The sequence below is a fragment of the Leopardus geoffroyi genome, chromosome A2, assembly GCF_018350155.1.
Source record: "Leopardus geoffroyi isolate Oge1 chromosome A2, O.geoffroyi_Oge1_pat1.0, whole genome shotgun sequence".
NCBI lineage: Eukaryota > Metazoa > Chordata > Mammalia > Carnivora > Felidae > Leopardus > Leopardus geoffroyi.
In genome coordinates this window covers 65,399,130-65,414,065 of record NC_059331.1, presented here as the reverse complement: position 1 = coordinate 65,414,065, position 14,936 = coordinate 65,399,130, and the positions used below count along the sequence as shown (strand labels likewise).

General features: G+C 40.6%; 1 protein-coding gene across 2 annotated transcripts in view; it reads right to left on the bottom strand.

Annotated features, from left to right (window-relative positions):
• The window catches only part of SPATA48 (spermatogenesis associated 48), a 54,030-nt gene that overhangs the window by 32,419 nt on the left and 6,675 nt on the right, over window positions 1-14,936 (bottom strand). For both annotated transcript variants that reach the window (XM_045494254.1, XM_045494255.1), the window contains exon 2: window positions 13,279-13,376. In XM_045494254.1, the coding sequence (XP_045350210.1) occupies window positions 13,279-13,376 (98 nt within the window). The remainder of the gene's footprint in view (window positions 1-13,278; window positions 13,377-14,936) is intronic.

The following is a 14,936-nucleotide window of genomic DNA, read 5'->3' as shown; positions in this document are numbered from 1 at the left end:
ACTTAGCCAACTGAGACACCCAGGCCTCCTTGGCACATTCTTTAAAAATCAAATGACAATGTAGTAGATGGCTCCGTTTCTGGACACTGCTTTCCATTGATGGGTTTGCCAATCACTTTGCCAATTGGTGCTGATTATTTCAACTTCACAGTCAAACCTAAAATCAGAGAGCACAAATCCTCCAACTTTATTTTTATTCAAAATTGTTTTAGCTATTTTAGGCTTTTCATGTCATAGAAATTTTATAATCCGTCTGGTCAATTTCCACAAAACATCTTCTCAGGATTTTTGTAGGGTCTGCATTGAATCTAGAGATCAATCAGGGAAGTTTTAATAAATTAACAAGCCTTCCAGCCAATGAACCTGGCTTACTTTCCATTTATTTGTGTCTTCGTTAATTTATTTCACCCAGTAACATACTATAGTTTTCAGTGAAAAAATGCACGTGTTTTATTAAATCCTATGCGGTTTTTGGTACTATTGTCAGTGGAATCTTCTAAACTTTCATTTTCCAGTTGTTTGCTTATGATACTTAACATTACAATTGACTTTCGCATATTAACCATAAGCCTATGCCTCCCATGAAATTAAAGATTACATCCAGCAGTTGGTTTGAAGATTTCTGAGGATATTTTTTTATAAATACCATCATGTCATCTCTACCCAGAGATGGATTTATTTCTATTTCTTTTTTTGTTTTGTTTTTTGCTTTTCTGCAATAGCTCTCTCCTCCACTAAATGGAAGATGATAGGGGTAAGAGCAGACACTTTTGTCTTATTCCTGATATTAAGGGAAAAGCATTCAGTCTTACATCATCATTGCTTTAGCCTCAGGGTTTTCACAGATGCTTTATCGCAGATTGAGGAAGGTCCCCTCCAAGTCTCCAAGTTTGCTAAGAGTTTTGATCCTGAGAGAGTATTGATTTTTTTTCCCCTTTTGTTAGTAACAGTCTTGGTCATTTCTGATCCTTTGCTTTTCTGTATCCTTTTTATAAAGCACTTCTCAAACTCCACGTGGATACAGACAAGATATTGATTTGCATGGCACTGAGACCGCAAAAAAACTTAGTAAGAAAACGCGCACGGTAGATATTTTCCCATCCCACACTCCTATTTCTATTTACCGTGGTTTTCTTGTAGTCAGCATATAGTTGGGTATTGATTCTTTTATCCAACATAAACATGTCTGACTTTCTATTTCTATTTACCATGGTTTTCTTGTAGTCAGCATATAGTTGGGTATTGATTTTTTTTATCCAACATAAAAATGTCTGACTTTTTATTTCCTTACATTAAATTTACCTAATATAACATTTGACATAATTTGGTTTCAATATAGGTTTATTTACTGTTGGTTTCATCTCCTCCTTTTCCTTTTCTGTTACTTTCTTTTGTATTATTTGAGGTTTTTTTCTTTGTAAAATTTCATTTTGTCTCCCCCTATTAGCTTATTGCCTATGATTGATTGATTGGCTTCTGTTATTACTGTCACTCTAAGACTTTATATGTCTTTAATTCTAGGATTTAAAGTATAATATTACACCACTTCATGAATAGTGTAAAAACTTACAATATCTTACGCCTATTTTCATCCTGACCTCCCGGGTGCTACTGTTATATGATGGACTTCTACATGTGCCGTATGCCCCAAATACATTGCGACTGTTGTTGCTTTAAACATTCGATGATATTTTTGGGGCACCTGGGTGGCTCAGTCCGGTAAGTGTCCGACTCTTGGCTTCAGCTCAGGTCATGATCTCACAGTTTGTGAGTTCGAGCCCCGCATCAGGCTCTGTACTGTTAGTGGGATTCTGTCTCTCTCCTTCTCTCTGTCCCTCCCTTGCTTGTTCTCTCGCTCACGCGCGCTCAAAATAAATAAACTTAAAAAAATATTAAAGGATATTTTGCAGTATTTCAAAATGGAGAATAGCATTTTCTATTTACCACACATTTACCGTGTCTCTTGACCTCAATTTCATTCCATTGAACAAACTCAAATTTCCACCTACACTATATTCTTTTGTCTGAAGAACCTCCTTAGGTCGGTTGGCAGTAGATGCCTCAGGTTTCTTTTTCTGAAAATATCTACTCTGCCTTCCTTTTTGAAATTTGTTGTTGCTGATGAATGTGTTCTTAATGAACTTCTTTTGACATTGCAAACATGTGTCCATTTTCTTCTAGTGAGCACAGATTCGGACAAGAGCCTGCTGTCATTCTTACCTGTGCTCCTCTGTGTATAATGGACTTTTTTCCTCTAACTGCTTCAAGATGTCCTTTGTATCCCCGTTTTCCAGCAATTTAACTTAGGTGCACTGTGTCCTTTATCTTTCTACAGCTTGGCGCTTGTTCAGTTTCTTGGGTCTGTAGATTTAAATCATGAGGAACAACACTGGCCACTGTTGGCCCAACTATTTCCCCCATTTTCCATTCTTTTCTGCAATGCCAGTTACACGCGTGTTAAACGGCCTGCTATCATCCCCAAGCTAACTGGTGTTTTACTTACACGTTTTCTGTTTTACTTTGGATAGTTTCTGTTGCTACATTTTCAACCTAGCTGATCTTTTAGCGTGCAGTGTCTGATCTGCTTTGAAACGTGTATCCATTTATCTTTCATTGTATCGTGTTTTTCATGTCTAAATGGCCTCTTGATTCCTGTTTACACCATGCATTTTCCTCACCTCTGTGGTTGTGGTTGTGGTTTCCTTCACCATCTGAATGTATGGAACGTGTGTGTAATAGCTGTGTTTGCACACGTCCTTGTCTGCTTGTTCCTTCCTGTCCACCACTTCCATGTCCCATGTTCTTGATTGACCGTTCCTCCTGAGTATGGGAACTAGTCCCCTACTTCTTGGCATGAAAATTAATTTCTATTGAGTACCTATTTTAAACGTTGGGTTGTTGGTTGCTAACACTTGTTTTATTCTTTGTTTTTAATGTTGATGCATTAATTGTTGAGGGAGAGAGAGGATGCACAAGCAGGGGAGGGTCAGAGAGAGAGAGAGAGAGAGAGAGAGAGAAGGAGACACAGAATCTGAAGCAGGATCTAGGCTCTGAGCTGTCAGCACAGAGCCTGATGCAGAGCTCGGACCCACAAACTATGAGATCATGACTTGAGCTGAAGTTGGACGCTTAACCAACTGAACCACCCAGGCGCCCCATAACTTGTTTTATTCTTTTTTAAAAAAATATTATTGTTTTTAAATTCACATCCAAATTAGTTAGCATATAGTGCAACAATGATTTCAGGAGTAGATTCCCTAATGCCTCTTACCCATTTAGCCCATCCCGCCTCCCACAACCCCTCCAGTAACCTCTTGTTTGTTCTCCATATTTAAGAGTCTCTTATGTTTTGTCCCTCTCCCTGTTTTTATATTATTTTTATTTCCCTTCCCTTCTGTTCATCTGTTTTGTCTCTTAAAGTCCTCACATGCGTGAAGTCATATGATATTTGTCTTTCTCTGACTAATTTCACTTAGCATAATACCTTCCAGTTCCATCCACGTAATTGCAAATGGCAAGATTTCATTCTTTTTGATTGCCAAGTAATACTCCATTATGTGTGTGTGTATATATATATATATATATATATATATATATATATACCACATCTTCTTTATCCATTCATCCATCGATGGACATTTGGGCTCTTTCCATACTTTGGCTATTGTTGATAGTGCCGCTATAAACATGGAGGTGCATGTGTCCCTTTGAAGCAGCACACCTGTATCCCTTGGATAAATACCTAGTAGTGCAATTGCTGAGTCATAGGGTAGTTTTATTTTTAATTTTTTGAGGAAACTCCATACTGTTTTCCAGAGTGGCTACACCAGTTTGCATTCCCACCAGCAATGCAAAAGAGATTCTCTTTCTCCGCATCCTCGCCGACATCTGTTGTTGCCTGAGTTGTTAACATTAGCCATTCTGACAGGTGTGAGGTGGTGTCTCATTGTGGTTTTGATTTGTATTTCCCTGATGATGAGTGATGCGGAGCATTTTTTCATGTGTTGGTTGGCCATCTGGATGTCTTCTTTGGAGAGATGTCTATTCATGTCTTTGCCCATTTCTTCACTGGATGATTTGATTTTTGGGTGTTGAGGTTGATAAATTCTTTATAGATTTTGGATACTAACCCTTTATCTGGTATGTCATTTGCAAATATCTTCTCCCATTCTGTCAGTTGCCTTTTAGTTTTGCTGATTGTTTCCTACCCTTCGCTGTGCAGGAGCTTTTTATTTTGATGAGGTCCTAGTAGTTCATTTTTGCTTTTGTTTCCCTTTCCTCTGGAGACGTGTTGAGTATAAGTTGCCATGGCCAAGATCAAAGAGGTTTTTGCCTGCTTTCTCCTCAAGGATTTTGATGGCTTCCTGTCTTACATTTAGGTCTTTCATCCGTTTTGACTATTTTTGTGTATGGTGTGAGAAAGTGTTCCAGGCTCATTCTTCTGTGTGTCGCTGTCCAGTTTTCCCAGCACCACTTGCTGAAGAGACTGTCTTTATTCCATTGGATATTCTTTCCTGCTTTGTCAAAGATGAGTTGGCCATACGTTTGTGGGTCCATTTCTGGGTTCTCTATTAACTTTTTTATTCTTAAGTAGTGTTAGAATATGTTCCAGCACAAAGTTAAGTACTGGAAGTCCATGGATGTTTTTGAGGGTTGCCTTTAACCTGTCAGAGCAGGTCCACGGGAACCTTTGGAGTAGGGCTAAGAAAGCCTGACTAGAAAAGTGACATCCTTCTGAAGATCCTGCCTGACATCCTGTGTCCTGCAAGGTATCTTCATTCCAGTTTTGCGGGCACTTGAACCATCCCCTGCGCTGTTGGCGTTTCAGAGAATGATCATGCAGTTCTCTACAGCAGGTCTGGTCCTTCTCAATTTCCAGTACTTTCCTCTTGTCAGTGCACAGGTCAGTACTCACGGGCCTGCACATTGTCCTCCCCAGCTCTCCAGAGCACTGTCTCTGCACCCCCTTCCTCTCTGGTGCCCTGGTCCTCAAACTTTGGATGCCTGGGTCCCCCAGAGCCCCAATCTCTGTCTCCTCAACTGAACAAGAGCCTAAAGGTGTGTATGGACTTCCCTTCCCTTGACTGTTGCTCAGAAGCTGCCTCCAGGGAGTAACCTAGTGAAATCGGAGGGTTCACATATTTTCCCTTCCTTAGAAATTACAATCCGTCACTGCCTTTTCTCTAGTGTTTGCAAACTATTATTTCTCATATTGTGGCCAATTTTCTCTGTTTAAGGCAGAAAAGTAAAGGCAACAGCTGCTATTTCATTTCATCTACACTTCATTCACTTTCTTCTCTTATTTTTTAAAATTTCTTGTTGTACTTTCTTTTGGTTTACATAGCTGTTCATTTTCTAACTTTGGAGAAAGGATTTTCTTTTTTTTAATGTTTATTTATTTATTTTGAGAGAGAGAGTGCACATGAGTGGGGAGGAGTAGAGAGAGAGGGAGAGAGAGAATCCCAAGTAGGCTCCGAGCTGTCAGCACAGAGCACGACATGGGGCTCAAACTCATGAACCGCGAGATCACGACCTGAGCTGAAATCAAGAGTTGGGTGCTTAACCACTGAACCACCTAGGTGCCCCTCAGTCAGATATTTTTAACTGATTCTTCATCTCCGGTTTTCTCTTGGGTGATTCCCTGCCTTTCTTCAGTGTCCCTTCTTAAATTTTTATTTGAATATCTTTTCCTTTGGGCATAGTGCGATCCTTAGCTTCTGAATGAATTTTCCATTTCTTTCATTTTTTTTCACTGTCAATTTTATTTGTATTTAAGTTTCAAATATCTGTATCAAGACAGCTTTTCATATCCTCGGATGCTTGTTTGAAACACGTAACTCAGTTTGGAGTGTTACAATACAGTTTTCTTCTGTTTTATAGTTGATTTGGTATGTTGTATTCTTACTAAGGTATTTTGGTTCTTATTTCGATTCTTCTTTTGTTATAGTTTCTTCGAATAGATTTATCGCATTTTCTTTCATTCACTTGATGGAGTTGGGGGTGGTTCGCGATATTCTTGGTTCAATGCTGCCCTCTTCTGTCCGTGTGGCAAAGTACAGCACTTTCTCTAATAAAGTTGTTTCCTCCTGGAAGGCATTTGTTTTTTGTTTTTTGTTTAAATGTTTATTTATTTCTGAGACAGACAGAGACAGAGCATGAGCGGGGGAGGGGCAGAGAGAGAGGGAGACACAGAATCCGAAGCAGGCTCCAGGCTCTGAGCTGTCAGCACAGAGCCTGATGCGGGGCTTGAACTCACAAACTGTGAGATCATGACCTGAGCTGAAGTTGGCGGCTCAACCTACTGAGCCACCCAGGCGTCCCAGGCGATTGTTATCTAAGGGGTTGTCTCACCTCTACTCTATTCATTCTTTGCCTTTCAAAATACTAACTTTCCCTCTTTCCCTTTTTCCTTTTCATCACTCATTTTTCCTTTTCATCACTCAACCTCCAAAGGGCGACTCTCTTTTCTTTTAAACAATTAATGCCTTTCAAAGACTGCCACCTCAAGTCGTGTATGCTTTTAAATTCCTTCTCTGCAGACGGAGTCTATCTTTCTAGCGGTAGTTGTTAGATCAGGAGTAGGCCGGCTTCTCTCTACCACACATTTTCCAAGACTGTCCTCATTTACTGAAAAAAAGGCTTCTGTTAAGTGCTTGAAGCATGACTTGTTAGGATTTTATGTTTTCTTTCTTTCTTTTTTTTTTTTTTTAACTTACAGTCATTCAAAATTTAGTATTTCTCTGTGTCCCAGACATGTTGAAGGTGCGGAGTTTGTACATTATAAAAAAAAAAAAATGGATTTTGCCATGTTTTACTAGTTTGCTCAGTTTTTGAATTTTCAGGTTTTCTTCTGCTCTTACATAACCATCAAAGATTATATATTTTCCTCTAGGCATTATTATAGTTAATTCCCACACATTTTGCTATGATATTGCTGTTATCATTCAGTTCAAGACATTTTCCATTTCCTTATGTTTTTCCTTTGGCCCATGACTCATGTCCATAAATACACTTTTTACATTTCCAAACGCATGATTTTCTAGGGTTTTTGATCTGTTATAATGGTCTTGTGGTCAAAGAACATACTCTGTGTGATTTAAAATATTTGAGGGGCACCTGGCTGGCCCAGTCAGTTAAGTGTCCAACATCAGCTCAGGTCATGATCTCACGGTTCGTGAGTTCAAGCCCCGCATTGGGCTCTGTGCGGACATTTCAGAGCCTGGAGCCTGCTTCAGATTCTGTGTCTCCCTCTCTCTCTGCCTCTCTCATGCTCTCTCTCTTTCTCTCAAAAAGAAATAAACATTAAAAAATAAAATAAACTATTTGAGTAATGTAAGGAGTTATTGAATCACTATATTGTACACCTGGAACTAATACAACACTGTGTGTTAATAATACTGAAATTAAAAAAAAACATCTAAGCCAAAAAATTTAAAAATTAAATATTTGAAAATTTCCAGGTTGTTTTATGATACGTGGTAATTTTACGAATGGTCCTTGCAAGAAGGTATACTTGTGTGTGTGTGTGTGTGTTTGTGTGTGTATTATTACTAACAAGTTGCCCCAGTATATGTATATTTATATTTATATTTATATTTATATTTATATTTATATTTATAAACTAATTGTGCTGCCTTATTCTACTATATGAGTTTTGTCTATACTAAATCCGCCAATATCCTGTTGTCCTATTAATTGCCACACAGTTTATAATGACTCTTATCAGCAAGAGTCACGAACAGATATTTCAGTGTCTTTACAGATTAAAAAAAAATCTATGTTTAACATAGAGGTCATCCAAGTCAACCTACCATTGTTAATGTTGTACACTAATATGTATTGGATCTTTGCCAAATCAACTGTTGCTATATCATTGATGTAATTTCTATGTCTCTCTTGAAAATCACATGTAAACCTTGATAAGAATAAAAGCTGTGTTACAGGCAGAACAAACAAGCACGTAAAAACAATGGCTCTCCTGGCAAAAAGAAGGCATGTGGGAAGGCAAAAATCACATCAAGTTTTTTACTTCTAAAAAGTCCACTAAATTAGAATTGGCCACGGTTCATTTAAAATATCTTTTATCTCGAACTTTGCAGAGTTCACGGGGTCTGTCACAACCACCTGTGTCCCGTGGGTCACGTCTTGATAAGGTTGGTGTGTAATGTGTGGGTAAGGTTGGTCCTCCCCTTGAAGGGGCCAAGATTCTGAAATCTGTGCTCTCTTCGAGTTCTTCAGCATTTTGGTGTATCATTGATACCATGGTATCATCTTTCATTGGAATCTGGATTTTTCTCTAAAACCCATCGCTTCCAGTTCCTGATAGGTCTTATAAGCTGCCATTTCAATATACTATATATCTTCAATTTCTTTATGAAATGTTTGCAGATCCTGAAGTTTATTGTTTACACGGTTTTCTCAAATCTTTTTTTTTTTAATTTTTTTAATGTTTATTTATTTTTGATAGAGAGAGAGAGAGAGACAGAACACAAGTGGGGGAGGGGCAGAGAGAGAGGGAGACACAGAATCCGAGGCAGGCTCCAGGCTCTGAGCCGTCAGCCCAGAGCCCGACGCGGGGCTCGAACTCATGGACCATGAGATCATGGCTTGAGCTGAAGTCCGATGCTCAACCGACTGAGCTACCCAGGCGCCCGTCAAAGCAAATCTTTATAGGAGCTTTTCTCTTGCTGGCGAATCTTCTATTTCTATTCTCTGCATGTTTTGTATGTACTGTTTCATAAGGAAGGGACTACATTTCCTATTTGAATTCATCAGTGTTCTTGAAGTGTGACTCAATGGAAATTTCTCTACAAATGCTAGATATTTCTTAGGTTCTATGACAAGACATTGAAGGAGATGTTCCTGTATGTCCTAATACTTCAGCATTGTTCATCCACATTAAGATCCTTCATCACTGTCAACATCATAAATGCCTCAACTTCCTAGAATTTCTTCAAATTTCACAAGAGCTAACAAAAAAGGACTGCTGAGGTCCAGATTCTGAGCAATGCAATTACCATAAACAATGCGAACAAAATTTTCAGGAATTTCCTATTTCTTTCCATTCTTGTGTCTTCCATGTTTTGGATTTCTCTCTTGAAAATTGGGCTGCCATTTGCCGTGGTGCTGGGAGGAACACTGACAAGCTGTTGCTGTGGGATCTGGTGCTTGTGTGGGGCCATAACTCTCCATGTACAGCAGGGAACGTGAGGGCACCCTCCAGGAACCCCCCAGAAATGGGCACAGGGTAGATACAGTAGTTACATCTTCACACACTGCTTCTGTCCTATTCGTCTATACATTTGGGATTTCAAATAAATACACGTTCCTCTTTTTCACTGTTTCCTATATGTTTCTTACTCTCACTTCGTATTTTCCATTTTTTTGTGCATTTTTGCTTTATCATGAATGGTGTCTCCTCATTTACCTATTAGCTCTCCAATTCTCTCCATCAGCGTCAGATCAGCTACTGTGCTCACTTGCTCTGTTCTTTGTTTATGATATTTTTCAGTTCTGGAACTCCTTTCCCCTCAATTTCTTAATTTCCCATTTCATAATTTTTCATTTCTTTACAAAACTTCTGAACTCACCTTTTCTCTCCTTGCATATTTTCAATGTCTAGAATCAATGTGTGTCTTTCTGTGTTCTTTCATTCTGCTGATTCTAATTCACGGTGCCCTTTCTCTTTACATGTTTGGTTACTATTGATTGTATGCTGGACATTTTATTTTAAAACATTATTGATGGAAATAATTTAAGGCTTAGTCACATATTATCTTTCTCCAGAGAAGTTTTGTTTCTGTCTGCCTGCATCCTGGGAATGATAAGAATCTAAGATCACCTCGATACCAGTTCAAGACTTAGAGTTTTCTCATTTACTCGGACCAAGCCAGGCTTTAGTCTGGTTAAGGGCTTTTTCCCATTGATGTATCCTTTTTCTAAGAAACCAGCCTCCAGGTATTCCTCCCAAAGCAGTGGATTGTTTTCAGAGATCAGTTCCAACTTTTGATCTTTTATTATACTTCTGAGACCACCAAAGATCCGGCTCAGAGTTTTAGCTTTCCCTTCTAGAATGGCAAATTCCTGTATGGCCAAAGTGGCCCTGAGTGCCAGGCTTACATTTTAAAGTTTCCATCCTTTCGCTGACCCAATCACTTCTACCTTATTAGCTTTTTGATATTTTTTTTTTTCAACGTTTATTTATTTTGGGGACAGAGAGAGACAGAGCATGAGCGGGGGAGGGGCAGAGAGAGAGGGAGACACAGAATCGGAAACAGGCTCCAGGCTCTGAGCCATCAGCCCAGAGCCTGACGCAGGGCTCGAACTCACGGACCGCGAGATCGTGGCCTGGCTGAAGTCGGACGCTTAACCGACTGCGCCACCCAGGCGCCCCAGCTTTTTGATATTTTAATAAAAGCAAAATATTAATCTAGTTGTTTCCCATTAGAAGTATTGCCCCATGTTACCTGGTTAGTTTCTACTACTGGAAATAAAATATCCAGATTTATTTTCTGCGAGAAGAAGTCTAAACTTATTTTGAATGTAAATAAAGATGCTAATAAGCCTTTACATGACAAGCACTTACTTCAGTAGTCTAATTCTAAAATAGATAACTAGATAAAACATGGAGACTTGCCATGAATTTGCAGCTTAAATGAAAAACAAAAGGCACCAATGCCTTTCATTTCTTAAAATGTTTACTTTGATTTGCTCTCAAAGGACTTACCTACAGGAGAATTGGATTCTTTGAAAAGTCTGGAGATGGAATGAGTGAAACTAGTAAGTACAAGTTTTCTTTATCCTTTCAACCACATTCTGCATTTTATCTGAATTTAGAATGGCTCAAAACAGGCCAAATTACCCCTATTTCTTTTTTTTTTTTTTAATGTTTATTTATTTTTGACAGAGAGAGAGAGAAAAAGAGAGAGACAGAGCATGAGCGGGGGAGGGGCAGAGAGAGAGGGAGACAGAATCTGAAGCAGGCTCCAGGCTCTGCCCTGTCAGCGCAGAGCCCGATAAAGGGCTCGAACTCATAAGCTGCGAGATCATGACCTGAGCTGAAGTCAGACGCTCAACCAACTGAGCCACCCAGGCACCCCTACCCCCATTTCTAAAGGCAAGATTTTCTTATAAAGAAAACTCTGTAGACAAGGAAAAGCAGGAAGTCCGGCATGGCTGGATGGCATCTAGATAAAGGAGGCACTGATGATATGGATTTTGAGGGACCCTTTTGGGTCCCTCCTTCGCCACTCATTGTGGTACAACTGGCAGTTGTGGGACGTGTGCCCCAATCCCCTCTGTGGCCGAATCAGTCTGTGCAATCGTGAAGGAAGACATGGGAAAAGTAGAACTAAATCTAACACGACAGTTACAGATAAATCTACAAGCAGAGATCAATTGTGGAAAGGAATACATATGGGGGTCATGGAAATGGACACTGATTCCTTAGAAGTATTCACATCTTTACTTCTAATGGCTATGGGGTTTCTTTCTGGGGAGATGAAAATGTTCTAGAATTAGATTGTGGTGACGTTGCTCCATTTCGTGAGCACTTTTAAAAAATACATCAGTCGCTTTAGGGCACCTGGGTGGCTCAGTTGGTTAAGTGTCCAAGTTCAGCTCAGGTCATGATTTCATGGTTCGTGGGTTCAAGTCCCACATCAGGCTCTGGTGCTGACAGTGCGGAGCCTGCTTGGGATTCTTTCTCTTTCCCTTTCTCTCTGTCCCTCCCCCACTCACACTTTCTCTCTCTCTCTCTCAAAACTAAACTTAATTTTAAAAAATGTAAAAAAAAAAAAAAAAAAACATTGAACACTTTAAATGGATGACTTTTGTGGTATATGAAATGTGTCTCAATAGAGCTGGGGTTTTTTCTTAATTTTTTACTTAATGTTTATTTATATTTGAGAGAGACAGAGACAGAGCATGAGCAGGAGAGGGGCAGAGAAAGAGGGAGACACAGAATCCAAAGCAGGCTCCAGGTTCTGAGCTGTCAGCACAGAGACCGATGCAGGGCTCAAACCCAAGAACTGTGAAATCATGACCTGAGCCGAAGTCGGATGTTTAACCAATTAAGTCCCCCAGATGCCCCAAGCTATTTTTTAAAAAAAGAAAAATCCTTGAGCTGTCTGTATATCCCTTGGGTAGTCTTCCAGTCATTTAAATAGCAAGAGTTTAGAGCCAATAAAATCCACATAGAAAAATGATTAATAACATAATCATTAAATTCAGAAAGATACCCAGGTTTAAACTTTGATTTCATACTTAGTGTGCAGTTAAAATAAGAGACTCTTTTTTTTTATAAATTTTTTTTAACATTTTATTTATTTTTGAGACAGGGAAAGACAGAGCATGAACAGGGGAGGGTCAGAGAGAGGAAGACACAGAATCTGAAACAGGCTCCAGGCTCTGAGCTGGCAGCACAGAGCCCGACGCGGGGCTCAAACTCACAGACTGAGATCATGACCTGAGCCGAAGTCGGCCGCTTAACCGACTGAGCCACCCAGGCGCCCCAATAAGAGACTCTTTAATACAGAGAACAAACTGAGGGTTGCTGGAGGGGAGGCAGGTGGGGGGATGGGTTAAATGGATGACAGGCATTAAAAGGAGGGCACTTTTCAGGGTGAACACTGGGTGTCATAGGTAAGAGATGAATCACTGGGTTCTACTCCTAAAGCCAAGACTACACTGTATGTTAATGAACTTGAAATTAAATTAAAAAGTCAGTTATGTAACATCACTGGGTATTAGCTTTCTCAAGTAAGGTGGGAATAACAATACTGCCTTGTCCAGAAGCAGGGATGGAAGCAAGATTTTCACTCAAGTAATACACTGTCAGAGCACCCTAGGGGGAAAGAGGTTAGTGAGAATGTGGACCCTGCTTAGTTTCAGGTATGTTTCCTCTAGGAAGTCAGTCAGCCATTGGCCAAAGTCTGAGGAGACCGTGTAGGAGGGCGCAGTCTTCCAGGCTGGTGGCCGTCAGGCATTTGGTGGCCACCACTCATGGATACTGGAGGAGGGTGCCCTTGCCAGGAAAGGGCATCTGGGTTGGGCACTACCAGCATTTCCTGCTCTCTCCTCCCCCTCAGTATTGCTACAGGACGACAAACGATAACACATTACACACAATCATTGTGAAGGGCTGCACGGTGCCTGGCACGTAAGGAGTACTTTATAAACAGTAGCTATTTTTTTTTCCCAGGGCATAAAATATCAAATACACAGACAATGAAATGAATTGCAAATATTGTGTAACCCCATCCCATAAGACAATCTTACCGTGCATGTTGGTTCTTCATCAAATACATATGTGTGATTTATTGAGCACGCTTCGTGACGAGGTGGTAAAGGAGTAACCTTCAGTGGGCTTGTCCAACCTGAAAAAAAAAATAAATGTATGTACTTTGGGTTTTTAAAGATGTACTAGAGATCTTTTCTTCCGCCAGAAGTATTTCCTATTAGAAATGACGTTAATTGACGTTTCGGTGGAATACCTAACAACTTTTCTCAGCAGTGAGAGCTGAATTTCCATCTTAGGGTAATTATAACGATGTGGAATTACTTGGTATGTATCACTCATTACTAGAAGGGGCCTGTTGCGTACCATGAATCTGCAGATGAGTGTGCGGTTGGGGACGGTGGCCACACAAAGGAGTCTAGTTACCATGTAGATAACTTACCTAACTGATAGAAGTTCTAAGACCCTAGCAAATACACACACAGACTTCAACAAATATCTACTGCGCCGTAAGTGGAAATAGATACGCAGAGACGGAAGAGGGGGTTCCTGGTTTTGAAGTGCTCCTGAGCAAAGAGCAACGACAGTCATGTAAGTAGATCGTTGCAGTGTCATGTAGCAACCATAAGGATAGTGGGCTCTGAGCTCTGTGGGCGTGTGGAGGAAGGATACTGGCCCAGCCAGACTGTGGGGAGTTGAGACTATCTCCCCAAAGACAACTCTTGATATAACCTTGACAAAGGGGAAGTCAGAAAGATTAGAGTCTGAGAAGGCCTGGACACACTACTGCTGACTTGGAAGACAGAGGAGGCCTCGTGAGAAGGAGCACAGGTAGCCTGAGGGAGCAGAGTGTCCCTGGCTGTGACAGCTCTGATGCCCGGAACTGGATTCTGCACAAACTGAATGATCCTGAAGTCGATTTTCCCCGGACACTGTAGGCTTCAGCAGTTAGATCCTGAATAAAAAATCCAGTTGAGGGGCGCCTGGGTGGCTCAGTCAGTTACGCGTCCAACTTCGGCTCGGGTCATGATCTCACTGTTCATGGGTTCGAGTCCCACGTCAGGCTCTGTGCTGACAGCTCAGAGCCAGGAGCCTGCTTTGGATTCTGTGTCTCTGTCTCTTTTTGCCCCTCCCCTGCTCTCTCTCTCTCTCTCTCAAAAATAAACATTAAAAAAATAATTTAAAAAACTGAAAAGTTAAAAAGAAAGAAAACCCAGTTGAGCCTGCCTAGACTTTCTCACAAAACTGGGTGCTAATAAATGCGTTTCATGTCAGGCTGCTAAGTTTGCGGCACTTTGTCACCACAGGAAGAGAAAATACAGAGGCAGAGGCAGAGGCAGAGGCAGAGGCAGGAGGTCAAGGCCAAGTGAGAAAGGTCGTGCTGAAGCCCATGGTTATTTCCATTTTGAGAACAAGGATAATTCTGTCGGTGACACCCAGCTGGCCAAAGGAAACCCTCCAGAAGACCGTTGTGCCCACCGCAGCAGGATGGCACTCTGTGGTGTCCTTCCAATTTGCTGTCATTGACCAAAGAGGAAAGTAGGAAAACAACAAAACCTAAAATGTGATTTTTAAGGCAGAGTAGGAGACAGGAAACAGGACAAGGAATCTCAGCTGCGCACGTCAGGGTCGCTACGCTCACATCTAAGTAAGATGATGGCATTGCCGTTACCTTGTTTCACACTCTGCGGCTGCAGAA